Here is a 27,406-nt window from a genome sequence, read left to right as displayed (position 1 = left end):
AATGTGTCATGCTGTAAACTGTCACTGCTTGTCCCAAAAATAGGCCCTGCATCAGGAAGGTGGTGCTTCTAGAACACCTTGCGGACAAGCTAACTACAGATTTTATCTGGACAGTCAGTAGCAAACACATAATCTAGGATTAATTTCAAAAGGATGCCACTGTGATTGAAAAAGCTAGAAAAAAAGGCAGTATAGAATGTGCGGATTATGTCAGTAAGCTGGAGAAATTACTACGTTAAACACAGATCTTGGAATGAAGAGCTAGTGACTGAAGCAGAGATTTTGTTAGAGGCTGGAATGAACAAAAAGGATCAGAAAGGTACATAGAATTAAGGATTATTGATTACTGACGATTAGTAACAAAGAGAGCATGTTAATATGAACAAATGGTGCCTGTGTTGTTATTTCTGTCTGAAAGTGGTGTTAAACAATAATTGATAACAGTAACACAAACATTTATAGCTTAAGCAAATAAACTAATGCCTGGGAAATACCACCTAAAAATTCAACATTATTCTCAGTTCAGTGTAACCAACCCTACATTAGACATCGTACTACAGAACACTGAACAAATGTTGAATTCTACGAGTGGCTAAGATACAGTAATGTGTTTAACGAGTTGTATCAAAAAACTGCCAGAGTCATGGTTAAAAGAAAATCATCTTGAATTTAAGTTTCTATGATTCTATGGATAAATCATCGACTTGAACCATTATTCTAAATATAATAGTAATTTACAATGCAAAGATTTGTACCTCAAACAACTTAGTCCCTCATTTTAGTTCCTACCTAACAGCAAAAAACTGAAGAAAACCTGATCAGTCCCTCAACTTCTTGCAGTGGCTACCTCAAATGTGGTGAGGCTATCTTATTCTCTGGGAAGTCCAAATAAGTGAGAAGAGAAAGTCATCTTAGGAAATATTATATACTTGTTCAAATCAGCAACACCTTGACATGTATTTCATAATAAATCACTCGCCGAAAGTAAAATTCAAAATATTGGATATTAAAAGACTTTATTAAGTTTGGTCAGTACAGGTGAGGGATTTCTGGAAATTGTCACAGAATATGCGTTACAGAGGAAACAACTCTTGTCTAGAAACTGGGTAACAATGTACACTAATTCTTGAACACAATCTTGTCACTGGGGAAAATGTACACATATGCATGGTGGAAAAAAAATTGTAGTTAACAAACTACATAGACTCTGCAAACCTGAATATAGCAAGTAAAACATCCAAACTCCCTTTGGAAAAATAACAGCTGCTACGGCCAAGTTTACATTATCATCACACATACTTGGTACAACCTTCACTTGCTGCAGGTCTGTACAAAAGTTGTGGAAAAGGGCCAATAGCTTTTCACGAGATATCTGATGTACACAACAGTCCCCAGTTTTACACAACTTTTCTCCCCAATATTAAAGTTGTAGTAATACATTTTATTCAGATTAAATCATATAAAAATAGCTGAGGTCTACATGTATCAACATCCTTTCAATAACAGCCAATACAATATGATGCTTTAAAAAATTTAAACAGTAGCAACAATTTTACAAGAAAGCAAAAACACAAAAGCTGAATTTTAAACAAAATTACACACTAGCTTCAACAGTCACTGAACAGCCATCAGCCAAATAAAAAGACACTATATAAAAAAGATTGCAAACAACACCTGTTAAATGTTACAAAACTGACCCCTTTGTGCTGACTGAGTCCAACCCATTCTGAATGTGGCGGGAACCCATAGTTCTGGTACCTTTCACAACAAATGGTTTATCTTCCTGAGGGTCATTGATGGAGTCTGTGTCATTTGAGTGCTGAGTAAGAGAGTTCTCGCTACCAGTGGGGGAGTCTACACTCTCATATCCAGCACCTAGCTGATACACGTTACTGCTGCCTACTTGGTCCAACCTTTCTTCACTGTGGTTTGAAAGTTTATTCCCACTGCCTGGAGATGACAGGAAATCATCCTCTGTGCTGCTTAACTCTCTGTAAAGATTGGTCTGGTCTTGAAAGGCAGCTGCAGCTCTCCCTTGTGGGGATGAATCGCCATTGGTTGGTCCATTCACAAGGCGGCTGCAGTCTTTAGTAATGCCTTCCCGTTGTGTAGAAGGCTCAGGGGCTGGAGTCCTACTAGTGCCTGACAGTAACACCTGATGATGCTGCTGTCCTTGAAGTTGAGCCAGCTGCTGGCGTGCCTCTTTCAGCTGCTGCTGCAGAACCATGATAGTGCTTTGCATCCCTTCCACCTCCTCATCAAGCTGGATAATGAAATCATTCAGCTCTATACAGAAATAGATATAAAAAAAATCACTAAGTGGGAGTTGAGAATCTTTTGAAAACATCAAGACATTTTATATCAGAGAAAATACTGCTGCAACAATCATGCAACACACAAGAAAACTAAAGTATTACTACCTTTAAAAGCAATGTTAAATTTGAATAAACTAAAAAAGCTATTTTAAATCCAATTAAAGTATTAGTATGAAAATGTTTCTCGATTATTAAAAAGTCAAAGTTTGGATCTTCCTAAAATAATTTTTACTTCATAAGGACTCAATGAACATTTATTCAAAAATTACATTTGTCAAGATTATTAGACAACATCCCTACTTGTTCCAGCTATTTATTACATTATCCCTCTATTCCAAGTGGGTATGTTCAAAGACAAGTGCAGGATTCACAACCATCAAGTTATTGAATCAATCATTGATGCTGCAAGACCTGGAGAGCATCCAGGTGCAGACCAACAAATGACAAGAAACATTTGCCATAGAAGGCATTAGATAATCAAGATCTGTAGCATGCAAGTGATAAGCACTGAGTATCTCTGATAACCATCACCACTTGATGCTCAGCAGCATTACCATTACTGAATCTTCCACTAACATTGGGGTTATTATTGACAAGAAACCAAATGGATCAGCCTTAAAAGTACTATGGCTATAAAATTTGGAGAGGAGCTAGGAATTCTGAGGGAGTAACTGCTGTTGAATAACTGCTATTTCCTCAATTCCTGTTCACCATCTAAAAGGCACAAATCAGGAACTTGTTGCAATACTCATTACTTGGATGGGTGCAGCTCCAACAAAACATGATCCAGAGCAAAACAACCCACTCAACTGCCACCCCATCACAGGGTATCAACCATCCACAAGAAGCAATGCAGTTCCTTACCAAGCCTCTTTTGAAGATATCTTTCAAAACCAACAACCTCTATTACCCAGAGGGGCAAGGGCAACAGATGCTAGAGAACACTAATACTTACAAGTTTGTTGAGACCTTTATTTTGCTTTTATTCTTCTCAATTTTGGTTTGGATTTGAGTATTGAACATTGATAGCTTTGAGAACAACTTGTTTTGGAAAGGGAGTAAAAATGTCCAAACTGATGTTTGTTTACAGGAACTGGCCAGGAGAAATAATTGGAGGTTCATTACTGCTCCTAAAACACCATTTATTTCAGTACAGAGATGTGCACTCAGAGATTGGCAGCTGATTGGATGCTGAATAGGTCTATCAGGACAGACCAGTGTTGTCAAACGTTGGAAAAGAAAAAGAAACCATAGTTTGAATTGATTCATTCTGGGTTTTGGGCAGAAGGCTGAGCATGCAGAAGCTGCTAGACTGGAAGCTGTTTTGAATTTTACTCTCCCAAGTTTTAACCCAGTTAAAGAACTATTGAAAGGTTTTGAAGAAAAAAAAACACATCTATAAGACATAAGTAGAAGTCTCCAGCTGTCCGTGGAAGTTGTCTGCATGAATCGGTAACTCAAATTCAAGCAAGACGTACACTTAGAATACAACATACTGTTCAAGGACAAATTAACTGGATGAGGGCGTAGGAAGATGGGTTAGTAAATTTGCGGATGACACGAAGGTCGGTAGAGTGGTGGATAGTGCCGAAGGATGTTGTGGGTTACAGAGGGACGTAGATAAACTGCAGAGCTAGGCTAAGAGGTGGCAAATAAGAATTTAATACGGAAAAGTGAGAGGTGATTTACTTTGGAAGAAGCAACAGGAATAAAGAGTACTGGGCTAATGGTAGTGTAGATGAGCAGAGAGATCTCAGTATCCATGTCCACAGATCCCTGGAAGTTACCACCCATGTAAATAGGGTTGTTAAGAAAGCATACGGTGTATTAGCTTTTATTAGTAGAGGGATTGAGTTTCAAAGCCATGAGGTCATGCTGTAGCTCTGGTGTGGCCTCACTTGGAGCACTGCATACAGTTCTGGTCACTTCATTATAGGAAGGGTGTGGAAGCTTTGGAAAAGGTTCAGAGAAGATTTACTAGGATGTTGCCTGATATGGAAGGAAGGTCTTATGTAAAAAGCATGAGGGACTCAAGGCTGTTTTCATTAGAGAGGAGGTTGAGAGGTGACTTAATTGAGACATGTAAGATAATCAGAGGGTTAGATAGGGTGGACAGCAAGTGCCTTTTTCCTTAGGTGGTGATGGCTAGCACGAGGGGACATAGCTTTAAACTGAAGGGCGATAGATATAGGACAGATGTCAGAGGCAGTTTCTTTACTCAGGGCGTGGAACAGCCTGCCTGTAACTGTAGTTGACGCACCAACTTTATGGGCATTTAAGTGGTCATCGGATAGACATATGGATGAAAATGGAATAACGCAGGTTAGATGGGCTTCAGATTGGTTTCACAGGTCGGTGCAACAGTGAGGGCCAAAGGCCTGTACTGCACTACAATGTTCTATGTTCTGAAGGATAATACCCATCGTGAAGCCACTGAACTGGCAAATTCTTTATTTTTCCTTTTCATTTACTCCTTAAGTTATATAAAATTGTGAGGTGCACAATTAGGGTAGGCTGGAAAAAACTCTGTTGGTGGAGGAATCAATGACAACAGACATAGATTTAACGTAAGGAACAGAAGGTTTGGAGGGCATGTGGTTCCAGGATTTTGAAACAGGAGGAAAGGCAATACAGTTCAAAGTTTGGGCGGCTTGGTAGGGAAAATTCCAGATCCACACGTCAGTTGATTTACACTTACCAGATGGGAGAGATTGAAGGCTTGGATGCTGTTAAAAATAGGCTTAGCTGCAGTGGTAACTGAATATACTGTACCCTGCTGCCACTTTTCATGGACTGTCCAGGGAGTGAATAATAAAGATGGCGGATGGAGTACCAATCAAGCAGGATGAGCTTCTCTAATGTTATTGGACTGACATTAATCAAGAAAGTGCAGATTATAACATCAGATTTCAGACTCAGACCATTTTAATATTGGAGAAAGTGAGGACTGCAGATGCTAGAGATCAGAGTTAAGAGTGTGATGCTGGAACAGCACAGCCAGTCAGGCAGCACCCGAGGAGCAGGAGAATCTAAGTTTTGGGCAAAAGCTTTTCTTCAGGAATTCAGAAACGTCGATTCTCCTTCTCCATGGATGCTGCCTGACCGGCTGCACTTTTCCAGCACCACACTCTTGGCCTTTTTAAATATTGGACAGGCTTTCGGACAACAAATGAGAACCTGCTGCAGAATTTTCTGACTGACCTACTCTTGTAGGAACAGTAATTAGACGTTCAGTTTAGTTTCTAGTAAATGGTAATCCCCACATATTGATTGCAGGGATTTAGAGAGGGCTCTGCTATTGAATAGCAAGAGTGGATGATTAGATTCTCTCTTGTTGGAGATGCTCTTGTATGGGCTTGTGTGGCACAAATGTTACAAGTGCAATACTGAACAATGTCCAGTACCTTCAGTCTAATTTATTCAAATATCCCCACTTCTGACTTCATGATGGAAGGACAATCACTGACGAAGCAAAGATGGCTGGGTCTGTGATACTATCTTGAAGAACATTCTCAACAGTTGATTAAAAACATCTATCCTGAGAATCAATGGCTCTTGTGGCACAGTGGTAGCAGCTGTACTTCTGAGCCAGGAGACTTGGGTTCAAGTCCCATTTGCTCCAGACCATTGTAATAATATTTCTGAACAGGTTGTTTAGAAAATACCTTGTTAAAAATCAAACACCAGGATATAGTCCAACAGGTTTATTTGGAAGTCCAAGCTTTCGGAGCACTGCTCCTTCATCAGGTAGCTAGTGGGGCAGGATCATAGGACACAGAATTTATAGCAAAACATCAAAGTGTCATACAACTGATGTGATAAATTGAACAAACCTAGATTGCTATTAATTCTTAATCATTTACCATTCTAAGTGACTAAGACTTAATAGCAGTCTAGCTGATCAAGCAATCTCAGTATCATATTCCAGCTTTCTCTCTATACCCCTTGATCCCTTTAGCGGCAAGGGCCATGTTCAGCTTCCTCTTGAAAATATCTGATGAACTGGCCCCAACAGTTTCCTATGAAGAGGATTCCACAGGTTCACAACTCCTAGTGAAGAAATTCTTCCTCATCTCAGTCCTGCATGGCTTACCCCTTATTCTTAGACTGTGATCCCTAGTTCTGGACTTCAACTTGGGAACATTCTTCCCACATCTAGCCTGTCCTGTCCCATCAGGATTGTATATGTTTCTGAGAGACTCTCCACCCCACCCCTCCCACCCTCTTTCGTCTAAATTCCTATATGAGTACAAGCCCAGTGGATCCAGACTTTCCTCACATCATTCCTGCCAACCCAGGCTTCAATCTAGTGAATCTTTGCTGGAATTCCTCAATAGCAAAACATGTCCTTCCTCAAACAAGGAGACCAAAACTGCACACAATACTCAAGGTGTAGCCTTACCAAGATCCTGGAAAAGTGCAAGAAATTCTTATTCTGATACTCAAATCAGCTTGCTATGAAGGCCAGCATGCCACTAGCTTTGCTCACCATCTGCTACATCTGCATGCCAACCTTCAGTGACAGCTCCACCATGACACCCAGGTCTCGTTGCATCTCACCTTTCCCTGAACTGCTGCCACTAACGATCTGTCTTCCTGCTTTTGCAGCCAAAAACATGGAGAACCTCATATTTATCCACATTTTACTGCATTTGCCAAGTATTTGCCTACTGAGCCAGCATCCTCCTCACAGCACACACTGCCACCCAGCTCAATGTCATCTGCAAATTTGGAAATATTGCATTCAATTCCTTTGTCTCAGTTGTTAATGCATTTGTGAACAGATGAGGTTCCAGCACTGAACCCTGCAGCACCCCACTTGTCACTGCCTGCCACTTTGAAAAGGACCCATTTATTCCAATTCTCTGCTCTGTCAGCCAATCAATTCTCCAGTTGATTTTAACCTTACTGCAAATCCTCTTGCAAGGATGCCTACCTTGAAGAAGTTCTCCTCCTCTCTCCACAAGAATCTCAGTGAGTCTCTCTCACTGCAACCCCCAGATCATCTCCTCTGCTCTGAAGACTCTTTGCTACCTTTCTCCCCCCCCCCATTTATTTCTCCACCCTGATGCTGCCTGACCTGCTGTGCTTTTCCAGCACCACTCTGATCTAAACTCTGATTTCCAGCATCTTCAGTCGTCACTTTTGCCTAATTCTCTAACCACGTCAAAACATTACCTCTGATACCATTGGATCCACACTGGCACTTGAAAATGGGCAGCAGCTAATGTGAGCCAGAAGTTGTAAAGAAAATGGAAAAGATGAAACTCTGTGATCCAAAAAAATTGAATTCTGCCAAATTGCAGACATTTCTCATTGACAGCAAGCATGTCCTGCAGCTTTGTAATTTGTAAATTTAATGGAACGCCTTCCATGCTTATCATCAATGCTACTTATATAGGTACATCAGAAAGAGATTCCAGCTGAGAACCCAGAGTACACTAGCACCTACATCTCTTCACTCTTCAAAAGAGTCATATTTAACTCAAAACATTAACTTGGCTTCTCTCTCCACATTTGTCAATGGGTTTTGGTTTTACTTCAGATTTCCAGTATCATGCCGTTTAGTTTCCATTCTACTGTTTTCCAATTCGATGTCATCTCCAGACCTCTGCAGCTGTAGTGCCTTTCGTGATATAAACCTCTGGCAACAAATTTTTCTGTGATGCTTTAAGAAAGGCAATGGCCTAATGGTATTATCACGAGACTACTAATCGAGAGACTGACAAAATATTGAGGTCCTGAATTTGATAAGAGTGCTGGAATCAAGATGATCACAAAATCATCAATTGTTGGAAAAACCCTTCTGGTTCACCAGTGTCTTTTAGGAAAGGAAGCTGTTGTCTCTACTTGGTCTGGCTAGATGTCACTCCACACTAATAGCAATGTGGTCAACTCTTAACTGTCCTCATACAATAAATGCTGATATGAGAGTGACATCCACATCCAAATGAATACAAAAGGTCTTTTGAAAATTTATCTGTAACATCATTTTCCTTAGTCTAACCCAACATTATCAAAAAAAAAGGCTAAGGACGATCTGGCCAATATAAACCCAGGCTTTCCCTAATTAAATGTGGCTGTAATTTATTTTTTTAATGAGCTTTAGTCATTGTAAAAGATCAGGAAACCAATGCATACTAATGGCAGAATAACTGTTTATGAAGACAGACTGTAGGACTTTCGTCATCCACGATGAACCATTTTGGCAGGATACGAAGTAAATTTCCGGGAGACTGAAATATTTGTCTCAAACTACATCAATGGTAATAAGAATTTTAATATATTACAGTATCTTATGATAATGAAAGATTTTATTCAAAAATCCCTCATTTCTGAGCTTATTTTCTCTCATTTTCTGTCTGGTTCAACAGGATGCAATTTATTCCCAGTTCTGGGAAAAAGCCAACCTGCAGTTGAATAAATCTTCAGGATCCAAAAGTTACTATGTATGCAAATTATGCTCTCTCATTACTTCATTCAACTTCACCGAATATCAGTTTAATATTTATTACTTACTTCTGTAGCATTTTTAGACAAAGAAATATAATGATTTAGTTCCAAGTTCTGCAAATAGCAACTGATTGAAGTAGATGAGGGGAATATTTGCAGAACTATTTACACTTCAGAACAGCACCACATGGTCTTTCAGTAACTTAATGGTTACTGTCTCTTAACACACCACTAAAAAGATGATCTTCTAATAATGCAACATTCCACAGTACTGGATAGGGTGCTTTAGTCCTCAACCTCTGAGTCAGAAATGCATTGTCAAGCTGGCATTTCTTTAATTGATATGAGCAAAACGTCTGTAGAGCAAAATGGAACTAAATTTCAAACAAATTACATTTATATAGTACTTTAGCATGATAAAACATTCCAAGGCACTTCACAGAAGCAGCATTAAACAAAATATACCACCATACCTTACAAATCACATCAGATGAAGAAAGACAAGAGGGGTGGGACAAGAGAGGGCTCAGAGTTTAAGGTTTATTTTACTGAAAGCACCAGCCACAATTAGAGAAACTAACTAAATCAAGCAAACTCAAGAGTTCAGAACACGAGGGACACAGCTGTTGTAGATTTGAGAGGTTAGAAGAGGTTGCAAAGGAGGGAGTCATAGAGGTCTACAGTACAGCAGAAAGGTCCTTTAGATCAGAGAGTCTATGCCAGTCAAAAACAACCATTTCACTATTCTAATCCCATTTTCCAGCACTTGACCCATAGCCTTGTATGTCTTGGCACTGGAAGTACATATCTAAAAACTTCAATATTGAAGGTTCCTGCCTCTATCACCCTTACAGGCAGTGAGTTCCAGAATGCCAGCACTCTCAGCAAAGTGGCTCAGTGGTTATCACTGCTGCCTCACAGCAGCAGCTATCTGGGTTCAATTCCACCCTCAGGCGACTGTGTAAACGCCATACACATTCTCGTGTCTGCACTGGTTTTCTCTGGGTGCTCTGGTTTCCTCCCAAAGATGTGCAGGTTAGGCGGATTGGCCATGCTAAATAGCCCATTGTGGCCAGAGAGGTGCAGGCTAGGTGGATTAGCCAGTGGAAATGCAGGATTATGGGTGTGGGTGGGATTGACTCTTTGGTCTGAAGACATTTTCTCCTGTACTGTTGACTTCTATGACTCCCTTCTTTACAATCTCTTCTAACCCCACAAACTGAAGATCATCCCTTGATGTGGACTTGATGGGCCAAATGGCCGGATGTCACACTACACAGATTCAAACATTCTCTGGATCAAAACGTTTTCTTCATCTCCCCAAACTTCTTGCCCTTTACCTTAAATCTATGGCATCAATTACTGATCCCTCCAAAGAGGAAATGTCCCTCCCTGTCTACCCTGTCTATGCTCCTCAATTTTACACATCTCAATCATACCCCTTCAAGATTGCTCCAAGGAAAACAACTCCAATCCAAACAATCTCTTCAGAAATAAAACTCTGCATCTCAGGGATCTATCTGGTAAATTTCATGTGTACCCTCTCCACTGCAATCATATCCCTATGTGCATTCTGGAACTAAACACACTACTCCAGCTGTGGCCTAGCCATTTTTCAACAGTTCCAGCCTAGCCTCCATGCACTTAAACTCTATGCCTCGACTAATAAGGTCAAAGCATCTCACCTGACTCAATTATTTGTCCCATAACCCTACGAAACCAGTGAACATGCGCAATAAGGTCCCTCTGATCCTTGGTGCTGCCCAGGTTCCGAATGTTCATCGTGCCTGGTCTCATTTTTCTTGCCTAAGTGCATCACCTCATACTTGGACTGAATTCCAAGATCAGTCCGTCTTACTAGCCCATCCGTACCCTTCTGTATTCCAAGGCTATCCTCCTCAATATTTACCATCCACTAATTCACATATCACCCGTGAATTTACTGATCAACCCTCCTACCTTCAAGTCTAAATCATTTATATATACCACAAATCAGTCCCAACACTGATCTCTGCTGAACCCCTCTGGACAGTCCAATCACAAAAATACCTCAACCATCATTCCTTACACTCACCAAATTCTGGAAATTCAGTCAAATCTTTTTGGATCCCATTGACTCTTACTTTTGCTACCAGTCTCCCATATAGGGCCTTATCAAAAGTCTTGCTGAAGTCCAAGTAAACTATATCAGATGCATTGCCCTCATTTATTCATTTGGTCACCTCTTTTGAAAAAAAATTCAAACTAGTTGATTAGACATGACCTCCCCTTAACAAAATCATGTTGAGTATTCTTGAGTAATCCATGCCTCTCCAAGTGCAGATTAATTATGTTTCAATTGTTTCCAATATTTTCCCTATCACAGAGGTTAGACTGACTAGCTTGCAGTTTCCAGGTTTATTCCTTGAATAATGTACCACACTGACCATTCTCCAGTCCTCTGGCATCTCTCCTGTGGTCAGAGGAACTGGCAATTGTCAGCATTTCTACTGTATTCCCCTTTGAAGAGGAGGGATTTGAAAACAAAGATGAGAATTTTAAAATTAAGCATTACTTGACTGGATAACATCATACATCAAGTATGGGTTGATTGTGAAGTCACGGGCAGCAGCGTTTGGATAACGTCAAGTTTATGGAGGGTGAAATATGGGAGATCAGTCAAAGATGTATTGGAATAGTCTGATCTAGAGACAAAGAAGATATAAATGTAATTTCTGGAACAGAGAAGTGGAGACAGACAAAGTAAGACCTCGTTGCGGAGGTGGTAACAAGCAGTCTTAGTGATAATGCAAATTGGATCATAAGCTCATCCATGGGTCAAATATGATAAAGGCTTAGAACAGATACTAAGCTCAGACCTGTTGTCAGGGAGAGGATCCCTAGGACATCTAGGTGGTCACCTCTGGATCACAGTTTGGAGTGAAGACCCAAAAATGACTCTTTTTACATTGCGTAAATTTTGTTCAACTGGATGTTGGTTGAGCAGTCTGGAAGTTCAACAAGAGTACAGTCGAGAAAGATAGGAGAGATGGAGTTGGGTCCCAAGTATAAAAAACACACCTTGTCTTTACCCATTAAAATGACAAGTGATTACCATATGTGTTATAGAAAGCACTACTTTGAAAGAATGTATTTCCTTCCAACAAATGTAGTCAAGAACTGACTTCCACTCACCATCTTGACTGCTTTTGAGCTCTTCACTGTACTTCTTCTGTAAAGCTAATTCAGCCTCCAGTTGTGCAATACGTCCCTGGGACAGCTGTCTTCCTAGCTCCTGGTTTTCCTGAATTAACATCCGACATTTGGCCATCAACTTTTTCCCCGTTTGGCTGTAAAGACAGACACTTACCATCACAGAGAGAAATGACAATTCTTCACAAAATGGAATCACCACACATGCTATTAAAGCCCGAACATTTCTAGTCGAATGTATTTCAGCCACTTTGACTTGGCTTCTTCTATTTTAAATGTATGATTTCTTTCAAACCCCCTGTTAAAACCTTACTATTTAAAATGTTTTGCATGAAGTCTTTTTTTTGAAAATAAAAGTGATGCTCTGGAAGCAAATGTCAACCAGCTCCAGCAGAAGATGTGATTGTAGCGCTGAACTTATACCAAATTAGTATATCCAGAGTTCTCATGCATCATGGTATAATCTTAATTTGATTAAGCATATCGCCAGTTAAACAAAAAATACAAGTTTATACAGCTGAAATCTGACCGCAAGAGAGGGAAATAAATAAAAATGTCATCGACATGATAAAAGAACAACAGTCCCAACTCAATTAATAATTATTCAAAGGTCTCAAATACTCTGTGGTATTCAAATCACCATCCCACGTTTGATCCCAGGGCTGTAATAACCTAACTGATTTTGGCCAGGATGATACATTACTAAAAATTGGCCAAAAGCTCATGTTTTTTAGACTGAACCTTGTAAAAAGGGATAAATCAGATTGAAGCACTCACTCCTGATTATACAGTATCATATGTTGAAATGGGTCTGCATGTACACTGGATAAGGATAGCAACAGGTTTAGACTTGGCCATGAAGCCTATAATGATCAATGGAAGACCATCACATCTGAAGAACAAATTTCAACCCAAGCAGACAGAACGCTGTTAGTGTCTTAGAATGTACAACAGTTATGCAACTTAAAACAAAGAAAAACAGAAAACAATAAATTGTTCAGGTGACCCAATATATTTCTCATATTTTTAAACTAGAAATGTTTCTACAGTGGAAGTAAAACAAGCGGGCAATGAAAGTAACAAAGAACCAAGAATAGTGACAAAATCTCCAAAGTTTGTCGAACAGGTTGAGGAGACTTCTCTCAATCCACACGCATAAAAAAATGGTGGTAACTGCCTTTAAGGCTTTCAAAGTCTACTGAGTCCATGCAATTATACTTGAAAACTACAAAGGCACCAAATAGTTGAGTGCTGACAATTTTAGAAGCACAGGAACTGAGCTCCTATTACCCAATAGTGCAGAAACGTACATTATAAAAGGTAGACAGTCAGTTCAAAATAAAAATTTCTGTTGTTATGTCCTTGCTCTGCACCTCCAAGAAAAAAAAGCATAACCATACCCTCAAATGATGGTGTCAGTGGTGCAGAAATGTACAATATATAGGCAGAATGGAAGATAGTCAATGCAATTCTGTTTTCTCCATTCCCCACACCTCCAAAAAAGTTAAAGCATGACCATACTTTCAAAGGATGGATCAAAAGCAATGCACAGCTCCGAGTAATTTAAACGTTAAATTAGGATTTGTACAAACCATACAGGTAGGAGATAATGCTATATTGTAAGCCTATTCCTATAGGACTTCAAAATAAGGATCAAATAAAACAGTTAAAGCTGTCACTGAATTGCCGATGAAATATGTGCTTCTACCCCCCTTCACAACAGCAATTTTTAAGAAACTGACATTGTTGAAATAACATCCATCACCAGCTTTAACAGTCTTTCCAAAATACTTTGGTATAAAAAGATTTAGGTCATGGCCTGAACTTCATCTCAGACCATCTGTCGTGCCGTCTGTAACAGTTTCTCTTCTACATTTAGAAGTACTATCAACAATTAATGCATAATAACAAATAACCACACATAACTACACAATTCTTATTTTACACAACACGTCTAAACTGTGACACAAGACATAATTAAAAAATGAAAATTTTACAAATTCATAAAACTTGAAACACTATTTTAGCATAAAATTAAAGACACACCCATTCCTGCATGGCTCAGGTAAGGCTTCCCACATTGTTAGTAATCAGATATAATTTGAAAGCTGGGATCAAATGTGATCAAATGCTATGGTCTTGGGAATGCGCATTAAAGCAATTGTAAACATAGTTCTTTGGAAAATGAGCATGGCATGATCAATGGAGGCTTAAAGGAAAACCAAAAAGTGCTACTTTGTGATAATATTGTTTAAAATATTCATTCCACTGACTTGAATTAACCTCTACCAGTTTGATCTTCAAATTCACTGGTACAGACTGATGCAACACAAACATTTCACCAAACAAGAAATTTAGTTTTGCAGTTTTAAAAAGTATGTGAAATTTCCTTTTTACTGAAACAGGTCATCCTGCAATATTAAAAATATACAAAATACTGAACAATAAAATTGAATATGTCCCACAATATGAAAATAGGCTAATATGGTTAGATTTTTACCAGCAAATTTCACTCTGAGCTTTACAATGAGAACTTGGAAAAACATCGTAATACAAAAAAAACTACAATTTGTGGACTTCATTATGTAATTACTTTCCTCCCAGTGGGTTGGTGACCAGAAAAGTTAGGAAGTCACAATATTAAAATTTCTCAGTCATCATAACATCTTAATGCCTCAAGCTGGACCAAACTTCTTAAAATACATTTTTAAGAAAATGCAATCTAAGCATGTATTCTGACACAAATATTCAAACTCCTGTAGTTGAGGTATTTTGTTTAAGGAACTGGGAGTTCAGTAAAAGAAATAAAACAAATGGTGCGGTGCACCTACTTAGCATTTCATTTCCATGAAAATAGATTGTCTGCGTGCTTAACTGAGAAATTGAAGCTATGATTTAGTGCACAACTGCTGTCACATTGTTTGAAAGAGACTAGATCTAATTTTCACAGTGCCCAAGCAATTTATTTTGAAATAGTACTTTATAAAGAAACAACATAATTTATACACAAAATTGAAATCTACTTGTAACACTGATTTCAGCTACACACCAGGCAGATTTTTTGAATTGTATATGAAGGATGTCAATTAGATAAGTTGTCTCATTCAAATGGAAGGGCACGATATCACCTTTCAGCTCCCGATGTGTTTAAATATTCCTCCACCAATGACAAAAAAAGAAAAATCAAAGTTCCCCAAAATGACATTTTATCTGGTGCAAAACTTCAGATGTACAATAATCACTTGCAATTCCCAGAGTAAAACTGAATTTCAGTACACTTAGGTTCTACAACTGAACAGATGCATTTCCAGATAAGTCACTAATGGAGATAAGTCACCTCAGAAATAAAAACCCAGTACAAAAAATGGTACGTTTTGAAAAAAAAACATCCTCCAATATAGTTAGCCAGTGGGAGGGATTTGAATTTAACTGACAAAAAATACTAACCAAACAGTTAGCTTTCCACTTTTCTACTTACATTTATGAGACTACTCACAGTCTAGTACATACAAGTTGGTTAGTTAATGAAGTTAAAGAAACCATAATCACAAGAGTGGGAAGGTTGCTTCAGAATGGATCAGTGTGAAATATGGCTTATAAATGCAACTCAACACAAGAGTTGATGGCCAGTTCAAAAAATTGAAACCTTTGACTGTGCTCTAAAGTCACTTCAATGTTTTTTTCAACTCTTGAAAGTTCACCGTGATACAAGCAGGAAGTCTTCAGTCTTACACCAAACTGACTTCCATTAGTCACTAGCAACGTTTGGAGTGCAGGGCATTCCATTACTTTAAAACGAATTTACACGAAAACTCAATTCAGGCCCAGTGTCTGAGATGAGAAAAGCTACGTTCTCTCCTCCAAACTCAGACTGCAAACACAGCCACCAGAAACGGTGTACAGCAGACTTTACACTCCCTTTTTTTGCAGAAAAGTGACTTCTTTTCCTCCCTTTATTTTCTTCTATAAAAAACAAATTTCAAGTGTCTAAACTGGGCAAGAATTTTTTTGGTTGGATGCAGGCCAGTTCTTTGGAAGAATCCGACTCCTTCAGGCCTCTGAAGTAGAAGGGGCAAAAAGCTGAAACAGAATGTTCATCTGACAATGTTTTACATTAAGCATAACAAGCTGAGTAGTAAATGAATCTGGATTTTTTTTTGCTCAAAGGCTGAGGCTGTCTTGCTCTTAAGAGAGTACTTGGCCATCCCACCATACATTCTTGCAGTGGGATTGTCAGGGAGGTCTTGACTGGGGAGTATTTTGTTTGTTTACCTATCAGGTGTAAACTTCCAGGCACTCAGTTCATTTTGAGCTTGTTCCAGTTTGTCTTTAGTCTGTTCCAGTTCAGTCTTCATTTTAAGGAAAAACAAGTTAATAGCAGGATCAACCAAGGTGGATCGAAGTTGAGCAGCACTGGGCAGTTGAACTTGCTTGAGGTACTGGATCTGGTTCTGTTGAAAATAAAAGTAGTTACATGGTCACCAGAACAGGATTTGCCTTATTGCACATTCAACAATTTTGATCCATCAACAAACAACACCTTAACATCATTCCTTTATCTCTCCAATGGCATCTTACATAAACTGCAGGTGCACCATCCACATCAGTTAAAACACTTACCCTTTTCTTTGCAGCAACAACCTAAGTTTCAATGGATCAAGCTTCAGAAGTCAATGCTCTGCTACAGTAGCCATGTCTTACTATCTGACAATAAGCTATTTGAACATGCAGTCAGAAACTGAAAAGGGAGAAGAATAGCAACAGAATTCAGCCTAATCTTGTGCTGCCCCATACCCACATGTATGGTTTCCTCTATGGGTCCTAATCCGTAAAGTACATCATACTTATCTATCATGAATACTCAAAACTTTTAATGGGAGTTAATAATTTAAGGGAATGTACTACATGCACTTTTTGTAGAATCATAACAAGTCTACAGTGTAGAGAGGCCATTCGACCCATCAGGTCTGCACTGACCTTCCAAAGAGCATCCCACGCTATCCTCTAACTTCATATTTTCACTAGTGTAGCACAGCCAATCCACCCAACCTGCTCATCTTTGGATTGAGAGATAACTGGAGCATCCAGAGCAAACACACGCAGACATGTGAAGAACATGCAAACTCCACTCAGACAGTTGCTCAAGGCTGGAATTGAACCCAGGCAACAGTGCTAAGAAGGTTACAAATTTGAGGTGGATTGTGAGAGGTCTTGTCAATTTGAAAACAAGTTAACGAAAGTGAGAGATTACACGAGACACGTATTCATTACTTGGTCATGATCATTTGATACAGATTCTAGATTAGAGTGGTGCTGGAAAAGCACAGCAGGTCAGGCAGCATCCGAGGGGCAGGAAAATTAACGTTTCGGGCAAAAGCCCTTCATCTGGATGCTGCCTGACCTGCTAATCTTTTCCAGCACCACTCTAATCTAGAATCTGGTTTCCAGCATTTGCAGCCCTTGTTTTTACCTCATTTGATACAGATATTTATTAATCGAGTTTATAGACATAAGTCTGAGGACAGCAACAATATTAAGCAGAGAAAAATGCTCATTTAACAGAAGGGAGATTGCAAACAATCAGACTCTGTTGTCATGTACAACAGATACAGCTGTAAATCACATTTTTGCCAACAGCTTCAAGACTGAAAACCAACTCATGGTTAAGGAAAGCCAATTTTTTTGTTTTTGCATGGCTAATACCAAAGTTTCAACTGCTTGTGTTTAAAACTGTGGCCTGTTCAACTATTGACTATAAAGACACAGTTACTTTGTTTCACATTACTTCCATAAACTTGGCAGTAGCTTACTGAATAATAAAGTAGGATAACTTGCCTAATATATTATTAAACAAACAGAACAAGTGTATTATTAAAAATATGTAGGAATACATGACATTTTCTCCTTGAATTTATAACCGCTTTAATTCTTAATATTTTAATACTTCATTTCAGGTTACACAATGAAATTAACAAAAGTCCAATTTCTATTTAGTTTAATTTTACAGTAAACAAAATAAGGGATACCCATATCTGCTCCTTCACCTCCATGGTTATCTTTGAAAACTATTTTCATCCAAGTGCACCCCAGTAAACAATTTTACACTAACTTCTCAACAAATTTGCACATGCTGTTTTAAACAAAGTTAAAAATCACAACACCAGGTTATAGTCCAACAGGTTTAATTGGAAGCACACTTAGCTTTCGGAGCGACGATCCTTCATCAGGTGATAGCGGAGGGCTCGATCGTAACACAGAATTTATAGCAGAATTTATATCTGTGTTACGATTGAGCCCTCCACTATCACCTGATGAAGGAGCGTCGCTCCCAAAGCTAGTGTGCTTCCAATTAAACCTGTTGGACTATAACCTGATGTTGTGTGATTTTTAAGTTTGTACACCCCAGTCCAACACTGGCATCTCCAAATCATGTTTTAAACAACATCTCCTCAAGACAATAATCAAGACAGTAGTCTTTTGTTTCAGAAACAGATGGCAAGACTGGAAAAATCCTTAGTCAAATTTAATGCTGAACCTCAAAACAGATTTACATCTGATCTTGCCATGACAAACACGTATCAATAAAGACAAAGTAGCTGAACTGAACTAAACATACTTGTTGCACATTTCTTGTTTTTAGGTGAATCCTACTAGAAATCAAGGTAGCTAGGGATGGGATACATAGCATGAATGGTACATGAACATTTTATTGCTTTGTCTGCATCTCATTTCAACCTTTGAACTGTGGCTCCAAGACAAGTTTGTTAGCCACTGTACTGTATTAAAAAAGTTTTCACTGGTCACAATCCAGCTCAAGGCTGATATTACTCCACCAAATATCAAGCAAATTAGCTGCAAGATAGATTTTTTAAACCAGGAAGAGAGTCGGCAGCTATAGGGAAAATGTAGAGTATCAGATCAACTATGACCTCATTGACTGGCACAGCAAATTTGATGAGCTGAATGACCTACTTCTGTTCCTATCATTACCGAATCCTGTGGAAAGAGACCATTTTGCCCAAGGGCTCCACACAGACCCTCCAAAGAGCATCCCACCCAGACCCATCCTCTTGCCCTATCCCTGAAACCCTGCATTTCCCATGTCTAATCACCTAGTCTTACACTCCCTGAACACTACAGGCAATTTGCATTGCCAATCCAGCTGACCTGCACATCTTTGGACTGTGGGAGGAAACTCACACAGACTTGGATGAGATTCTGAAGGGAGAATATAGAATATTAGGCAGGAATTTAAAAAGGAGGTCCTCGACAGTAGTAATATCTGGATTACTCCCAGTGCTACGAGCTGGTGAGGGTAGGAACTGAGGATAGAATGTATGGCTGAGAAGCTGGTGCATGGGAGAAAGCTTCACATTTTTGGATCATTGGAATTTCTTCTGGGGTAGGAGTGACCTGCACAAGGATAGATTGCACCTGAATTGGAAGGGGACTAATATACTGGCAGGGAGATTTCCTAGAGCTGCTCAGGAGGATTTAAGCGAGTAAGATGTTGGGGTGGGGTGCGGTGCGGTGAGACTCAGGGAAATAGTGAGGAAAGAGATCAATCGGAGACTGGTACAGTTAGGAAAGGGAGTGAGTCAAACAAACAGTCAGGGCAGGAAAGAACAAAACAGAGAAGAAGATATGTTAGATAAATTAAGTTGCATTTATTTCAATGCAAGAGGCCTAACAGGGAAGACAGATGAACTCGGGACATGGCAATGAACATAGGAATGGGATATCATTGTAATTACATAGACATGGCTCAGGGATGGACTGGACTGGCAGCTTAATGTTCCAGGACACAAATGCTAATGGAAGGACAGAAAGGGAGGCGAGAGAGGAGGGGGAGTGGCGTTTTTGATCAGGGAGAGCGTTACTCCTTTACTTGGGGAGGATATTCATTGGAATACATCCAGCAAAGTTATTTGGGTGGAACGAAGAGATAAGAAAGGGATGGTCACCTCATTGGGATTGTATTACAGACCTCCTAATAGTCAGCCAGAAGTTGAGGAACAAATTTGTAAGGAGATTTCATTTATCTGGAAGAATAATAGGATGGTTATGGTAGGCGATTTTAACTTTCCAAACATAGACTGGGATTACCATAGTATTAACGGTTTAAATAGAGAGAAATTTGTTAAGTGTGGACAAGAACATTTTCTGAATCAGTATGTGGATATAACTACTACAGAAGGTGCCAATAATAGACCTACTCTTGGAAAATAAGACAGGGTAAGTGGGGGTATCAGTGTAAATAGAGAGAAATTTGTTAAGTGTGGACAAGAACATTTTCTGAATCAGTATGTGGATATAACTACTACAGAAGGTGCCAATAATTGACCTACTCTTGGAAAATAAGACAGGGTAAGTGACTGAGGTATCAGTGGGGGAGCACTTTGGGGCCAACGACCATAATTCTATTAATTTTAAAATAGGGATGGAAAAGGATAGACCAGTTCTAAAAGTTGAAGTTCTAAAATGGAGGAAGGCTAATTTTGACAGTTTTAGGCAAGAACTTTCAAAAGCTGATTGGGGGCTGATGTTCGCAGATAAAGGGACAACTGGAAAACGGAAAGCCTTCAAAAATAAGATAACAAGAGTCCACAGACAGTATTAGATTAGATTAGATTACTTTGCAGTGTGGAAACAGGCCCTTCGGCCCAACAAGTCCACACCGACCCACCGAAGCGCAAACCACCCATACCCCTACATTTACCCCTTACCTAACACTACGGACAATTTAGCTTGGCCAATTCACCTGACCTGCACATCTTTGGACTGTGGGAGGAAACCGGAGCACCCGGAGGAAACCCACGCAGACACGGGGAGAATGTGCAAACTCCACACAGTCAGTCGCCTGAGGCGGGAATTGAACCCGGGTCTCTGGCGCTGTGAGGCAGCAGTGCTAACCACTGTGCCACCGTGCCGCCCACAAAAATGCCCCCCTCAAATAACATTCCTGAGCTAACCTTTAAACATCTGACACAAGCCTCTAGACAGACAATGTATAATTTCAGTTACATCACACTGCAAATTTTTGCTATAAATTCTGTGTTACGATCGAGCCCTCCACAATCACCTGATGAAGGAGCGTCGCTCCGAAAGCTAGTGTGCTTCCAATTAAACCTGTTGGACTAAAACCTGGTGTTGTGTGATTTTTAACTAAGAAATTGAGGGTTTAGTTAAGAAAAAGAAGGAAGCCTATGACAAATATAGACAGGACATATCTAGTGAATCCTTAGAAGAATATAAAGGCAATGGGAGTATACTTAAAAGGGAAATCAGAAGGGCAAAAAGGAGACATGAGATAGCTTTGGCAAATAAGGGTAAGGAGAATCCAAATGGATTTTACAAACACATTAAGGATAAAAGGGAATCGGGGAGAGAATAGGGCCCCTCAAAGATCAACAAGGCGACCTTTGTGTAGAGCCATAGGAGATGGGGGAAAAGATACCAAATGAGTATTTTGTATTAGTGTTCACTGTGGAAAAGGACATGGAAGATATAGAATGTGGAGAAATAGATGGTGACATCTTGAAAAATGTCCATATTACAGAGAAGGAAGCGCTGGATGTCTTGAAATGCATAAAAGTGGATAAATCCCCACGACCTGATCAGGTATACCCAAGAACTCTGTGGGAAGCTAGGGAAGTGATTGCTGGGCTTCTTGCTGAGATATTTGTGTCATTGACAGTCACAGGTGAGGCGTCAGAAGACTGGAGGGTGGCTAATGTGGTGCCACTATTTAAGAAAGGTGGTAAGGAAAAGCCAGGGAAATATAAGCCGGTGAACCTGACATTAGTGGTGTGCAAGTTGTTGGAGGGAATCCTGAGGGACAGGATTTACACATATTTGGAAAGGCAAGGACTGATTAGGGATAATCAGCATGGCTTTGTGAGAGACATGACATCTAAGCACACTTGATTCAGTTTTTTGAAGTAGTATCAGAAGACTGATGAGGACAGAGCGGTGGATGTGATCTATGATGACTTCAGTAAGGTGTGCGACAATGCTTCTCATGGGAGACTGGTTAACAAGGTTAGACCTCATGGAATACAGGGAGATCTAGCCATTTGGATACAGAAGTGGCTCGAACGTAGAAGATAGAGGTTGGTGGTGGAGGGTTACTTTTCAGACTGGAGGCCTGCAACCAGTGGTGTGCCACAAGGATTGGTGCTGAGTCCACTGTTTTTTGTCTTTAATTTAAACGATATGGATGTGAACATAGGAGGTAAAGTTAGTAAGTTTGCAGACAACGCCAAAATTGGAAGTTTTGTGGATAGCGAAGAAGGTTACCTCAGATTACAATGCCATCTTGATCAGATGGGCCAATGGGCTGAGGAGTGGCAGATGGAGTTTGATTTAGATAAATGTGAGGTGCTGCATTTTGGAAAAGAAAATCAGAGCAGGACTTATACACTTAATGGTAAGGTCCTGGAGAGCATTGCTAAACAAAGAGACCTTGGAGTGTAGATTCATAGTTCCATGAAAGTAGAGTCGCAGGTAGACAGGATAGTGAAGGAGGCATTTGGTATGTTTTCCTTTATTGGTCAGAGCATTGAGTATATGAGTTGGAAGGTCATGTTGCGGCTGTACAGAACATTGGTTAGGACAGTTTTGGAATATTGTGTGCAGTTCTGGTCTCCTTCCTATCGGAAGGATGTTGTGAAATTTGGAAGGGTTTAGAAAAGATTTACAAAGATGTTGCCAGGGTTGGAGGATTTGAGCTATAGGGAGAGGCTGAATCGGCTGGGGCTGGTTTCCCTGGAGTGTCAGAGGCTAAGGGGTGATCTTATAGATATTTATAAAATCATGAGGGGCTCGGATAGGATAAACAGACAAAGTCTTTTCCCTTGTGTAGGGGCATCCAGAATTAGAGGGGATAGGTTTAGGGTGAGAGGGAAAAGATATAAAAAGAAACCTAGGGGCAACGTTTACATGCAGAGGATGCTGCCGGAGGATGTGCAGGAGGTTGGTACAATTGCAACATTTAAAAGACATCTGGATAGGTTTATGGACAGGAAGGGTTTTGAGAGATAGGTGCCAAGTGCTGGCATACGGAACTAGATTAGGTTAGGATACCTGATTGGCATGCAAGAGTTGGACCGAAGGGTCTATTTTTGAGTTGTGTATCTCTATGACTCTTTGACTTGCGGAGAACTTGCAAACTCCATACAGAGAGTCGCCAGAGGGTGAAATCAAACCCAGGTCACTGTGCTGAGACACAAAAGTGCTAACCACTGAGCCACCATCAACAACATGAAATACCAGATATTCTAGTGTAGGCCAAAAATCAGAAATACATAAACATCATACTTGCTCCTTTAATGACAGTTTCACATCACAAATGTGATAGAATGAGCATTTGCAGATAAACATGACATTTCTCCAACTTGTTCCTTATTGCTTACCTAGGGGTAGTTAGTAACAATATGCAAGTTCCAGATGCAGTAGAATATATGTTCAATTAAGATCTAAATTTATGAGTGCTTGGCACTCAAAGGTCAAACTTGATCGTTTGGTTTACTTCATCACTTACTTCATTAAACTGTCTAATTGAACTTTATATGTCCAGTTTCAAGTGGTTATACATGTCCTCTATGGAGTGTTATGAGTTAAGGGCAATGCATTCCGAGATTACTTTCAATATAACTATATTGAACTTCCCTCAAACTTAACAAATGAACAAAAACTAATGCTAAAAGACAGTATTTCCAAAGTATGAAATATTTCTTAGCGCTTATAAGTTAACTTAAATATTTCACAGGCAACATTGAATGAGCTTCCATATTTGTACTGATATTAATTTTGAGAATTAAATATCAATATTTATGATTAAGCACTTAAAGAAATATCGAGATTCCTATATGGAGTCCTCAATGCACTTCTATTGAGTTAGAGATATGGAAAAAAGTTTTATTTTGAACGAATAAACAAACTTTAGTTATTTTCTACGATTAGCACTTATAATTTAAATACCTTCTTGCAACAAGACTCATGGTTTGATATTGTCAAGATAACCAGACTAGAATAGTTAACAACAATAAAAATGATACCAAGTCCACAGGCCAAGAACTAATAATAACCCAAAATTTTAAGTGTTCAAATTGTTCATAGAACAGAGGTTTCACCAACATCCAGATAAATACACTCACATTTCAAAATATTCAGTTACTAACTTGTTGTTTGCCAAATTAACCTCTTTGTAGATTTGTACTAAACTTACTAAAATTCATTTTAAGAAATCAGAATTCAACAATAGATAATATCACATCCAAACATTGTAAGAAACCAAGCCAATTATTTAAGCTTTACAAGTTTCACTTCAACACTGAACATTGAAGGAATAAAAGCTGCACAAAGTCCTGAAGCAGGGTTACACACAAAATGTCAAATTCTGCACCTCCAGATGCTGCCTGGCTTGTTGTGATTTTCCAGCTCCTGCCTGTCTACAAGGAAATACTTAGCCAGCTTAGCTGCACCCAAAGAGCAGAAATAGAGGTAACATTTCAGGTCAATGATCCAATCAAAAATAGTTAAGATTTGAGGCCAAAGACCTTTCAGATAACCATTTCTATCCACAGATGCTGACAAATCTTGAGTCATTTCCATCACTTTTTTCTTATTCCAGATAGTTAGGATCTATTTGCCACATTAACATAAAATGTAAGGTGAATCAATGAATCAAACAAAGTTAACTGGGTGCTTGGAGGAAATATACTAGCAGGAACACATTCAATGCAAGGAAATAAACCCCCATGGCTGAGTAACTTCTACACTGCAATGACTCCATGTATAAATGGTTTGTAAAGTTGTCATCTGAACAGCAAACTACCGAAGGAGTGGCATAAAACAAGCATGTTGCTTCAGCTATGTACAAAGTGTGTTGAGAAACAGCTTTCAAAGAGGGGTAATGCACAGGACTGCATAGAAAATAACTCCATCTCTTTTCTATTCATACGAAAAAAAGTACATATGCACTGTACAATGCACTGAAAATTGTAGTATGACAATTTCTGTAATAAAGTTAACTTATCGTGTGGTGAATGCAGGGAACAATGGAAAACAGATAAAAGAATTAATGGAGGCACACCTCTAGTTGGTAGTTGCTATCAGACAACCATATATACAATCCGGATGTGATCAAGGGCAGGAATGCCTGCCATAGTCTATTATTCAAAGTTCAATGCCCATTGTCCCATACTGCATAGGCAAATGACCAAAACTGTTGTCTTGAACTCAAAAGAACTGTGTGCAGAGTGGGTACTTGTTGGCTGTTTGGAGGTTTTACATGACTTTGGCCTCTACATGCTCCTGATAAAGTCTTTACATTAATTGCCATCTTTTAAACAGGAATACTGGGGAAACAAGGTGCACTTTGTACAGTCCATTCCTAAATTCTGCTGGCTTCGATTTTAATGAAAATTTAATGAAAAACCAAACACGAACCTGAACATTACCCAGTATGCATAAGCTGAAAACCAATAAGCATGCACCAAACCTATATTAAAAAAAAGTGACATCTCAGTTCAGACAAAGGTTTGAGGTTAGAGTCTGTCCGTTTCTCACGCTCAAGTCAGACTGGTTCTACTTCCAAAGTGGAATGTGTAAAATATTACATGGATTGACTGCCTGCAGATTGTGCGCTTTTCCAGTGAAATAGAATGTGTCTGCAAGTAGATGTCACTTTAAAATAAAACCTTACGTTATCTCAAGAATATGACCAGATTTATCCTAGGCTGCTCCAGGAAGCGAGAAAGGAGGTTGCTAAGCTGCTGGCAAGGATATTTGCCTCCTCCCTCTCCACGGGAGTCGTACCGGAGGATTGGAAGGAGGCGAATGTTGTTCCTCTTTTCAAGAAGGGTAATAGGGAAATCCCTGGCAATTACAGACCTGTCTTACGTTGGTGGTCAGCAAGGTTTTGGAAAGAATTCTGAGGGATAAGATTTATGACCATTTGGCAAAGCATAGTGTGATTAAAGGCAGTCAGCATGGCTTCGAGGGGGGCAGGTCATGCCTCACAAATCTTACTGAGTTCTTTGAGGTGGTGTTAAGACACGTCGAGCGGTGGATGTGGTGTATATGGATTTCAGCAAGGCATTTCATAAGGTTCATCATGGTAGGCTCATTCAGAAAGTCAGAAAGTATGGGATACAGGGAGATTTGGCTATCTGGATTCAGAATTGGCTGACTGACAGAAGGCAGAGAGTGGTTGTAGATGGAAAGTATTCTGCCTGGAGGTCAGTGTTGAGTGGGGTCCTGCAGGGCTCTGTTCTTGGGCCTCTGCTCTTTGTAGTTTTTATAAATGACTTGGATGAGGAGGTTGAGGGGTGGGTTAGTAAATTTGCAGATGACACAAAGATTGGAGGTGTTGTTGCTAGTATAGAGGGCTACTGCAGGCTGCAGCGCGACATAGACAGGATGCAGAGCTGGGCTGAGAAATGGCAGTTCAACCTGGATAAATGCGAAGTGACACATTTTGGAAGGTCGAACTGAATATAGGATTAAAAACAGGATTCTGGGCAGTGTGGAAGAACAGAGACATCTGGGTGTGCAAGTAGGGTGGCACAGTGGTTAGCACTGCTGCCTCACAACGCCAGAGACCTGGGTTCAATTCCTGCCTCAGGCAACTGTCCATGTGGAGTTTGCACATTCTGCGTGAATTTCGTCTGGGTGCTCCGGTTTCCTCCCGCAGTCCAAAAATGTGCAGATTAGGTGAATTGGCCATACTAAATTGCCCGTAGTGTTAGGTGAAGGGGTAAATGTAGGGGAATGGGTCTGGGTGGGTTGCTGTTCGGAGGGTTGGTGTGGACTTGTTGGGCTGAAGGGCCTGTTTCCACACTAAGTAATCTAATCCAATCAAGTGCATAGATCCCTCAAAGTTGCCACCCAAGTGGTTGTTAAGAAAGCATATGGTGTTTTGGCTTTCAGTAACAGGGGGATCAAGTTTAAGAGCCGCAAGGTTTTGCTGCAGCTCTACAAGTCCCTGGTGAGACCACACTTGGAATATTGTGTCCAGTTCTGGTCGCCCTACCAAAGGAAAGAAACAGAGGCTTTGGAGAGGGTGCAAAGAAGGTTTACCAGGATGCTGCCTGGACTGGAGGGCTTGCTTTATGAAGGAAGGTTGAATAAGCTTGGACTTTTCTCTCTGGAGAGGAGCCCTGATTGAAGAGTGGAATAGATAGAGTCAGTAGCCAGAGACTTTTCCCCAGGGCAGGATTGACTAGTACGAGGAGTCATAGTTTGAAGATATTAGGAGGAATGTATAAAGAGCAGAGAGTTGTGAATGCATGGAATGCGTTGCCAGCTGTAGTGGTGGAAGCAGAGTCACTGGGGACATTTAAGCGACTGCTAGACATGCACATGGACAGCAGTGAGTTGAGGGGTGCATAGGTTGTTAGTATATTTTACATTAGGATTAAACCTCGGCACAATATCGTGGG

The 27,406-nt window shown here is 39.8% G+C and overlaps 1 protein-coding gene across 1 annotated transcript in view; it reads right to left on the bottom strand.

Annotated features, from left to right (window-relative positions):
- Nucleotides 1-997: 997 nt before the first annotated feature.
- The window catches only part of LOC122553255 (WT1 associated protein), a 90,799-nt gene continuing 64,390 nt past the window's right edge, over nucleotides 998-27,406 (bottom strand). The window contains exons 8-10 of the mRNA XM_043696839.1: nucleotides 16,233-16,411; nucleotides 11,943-12,097; nucleotides 998-2,286 (exon numbers count right to left, since the gene is read on the bottom strand). Of these exons, the coding sequence (XP_043552774.1) occupies nucleotides 1,685-2,286; nucleotides 11,943-12,097; nucleotides 16,233-16,411 (936 nt within the window). The 3' untranslated portion in view covers nucleotides 998-1,684. The remainder of the gene's footprint in view (nucleotides 2,287-11,942; nucleotides 12,098-16,232; nucleotides 16,412-27,406) is intronic.

This window comes from Chiloscyllium plagiosum, chromosome 9 (assembly GCF_004010195.1).
Source record: "Chiloscyllium plagiosum isolate BGI_BamShark_2017 chromosome 9, ASM401019v2, whole genome shotgun sequence".
NCBI classification, from domain to species: Eukaryota; Metazoa; Chordata; class Chondrichthyes; order Orectolobiformes; family Hemiscylliidae; genus Chiloscyllium; species Chiloscyllium plagiosum.
The sequence above is the reverse complement of the archived record's forward strand: the minus strand, read 5'-3'. Positions and strand labels throughout refer to the sequence as shown.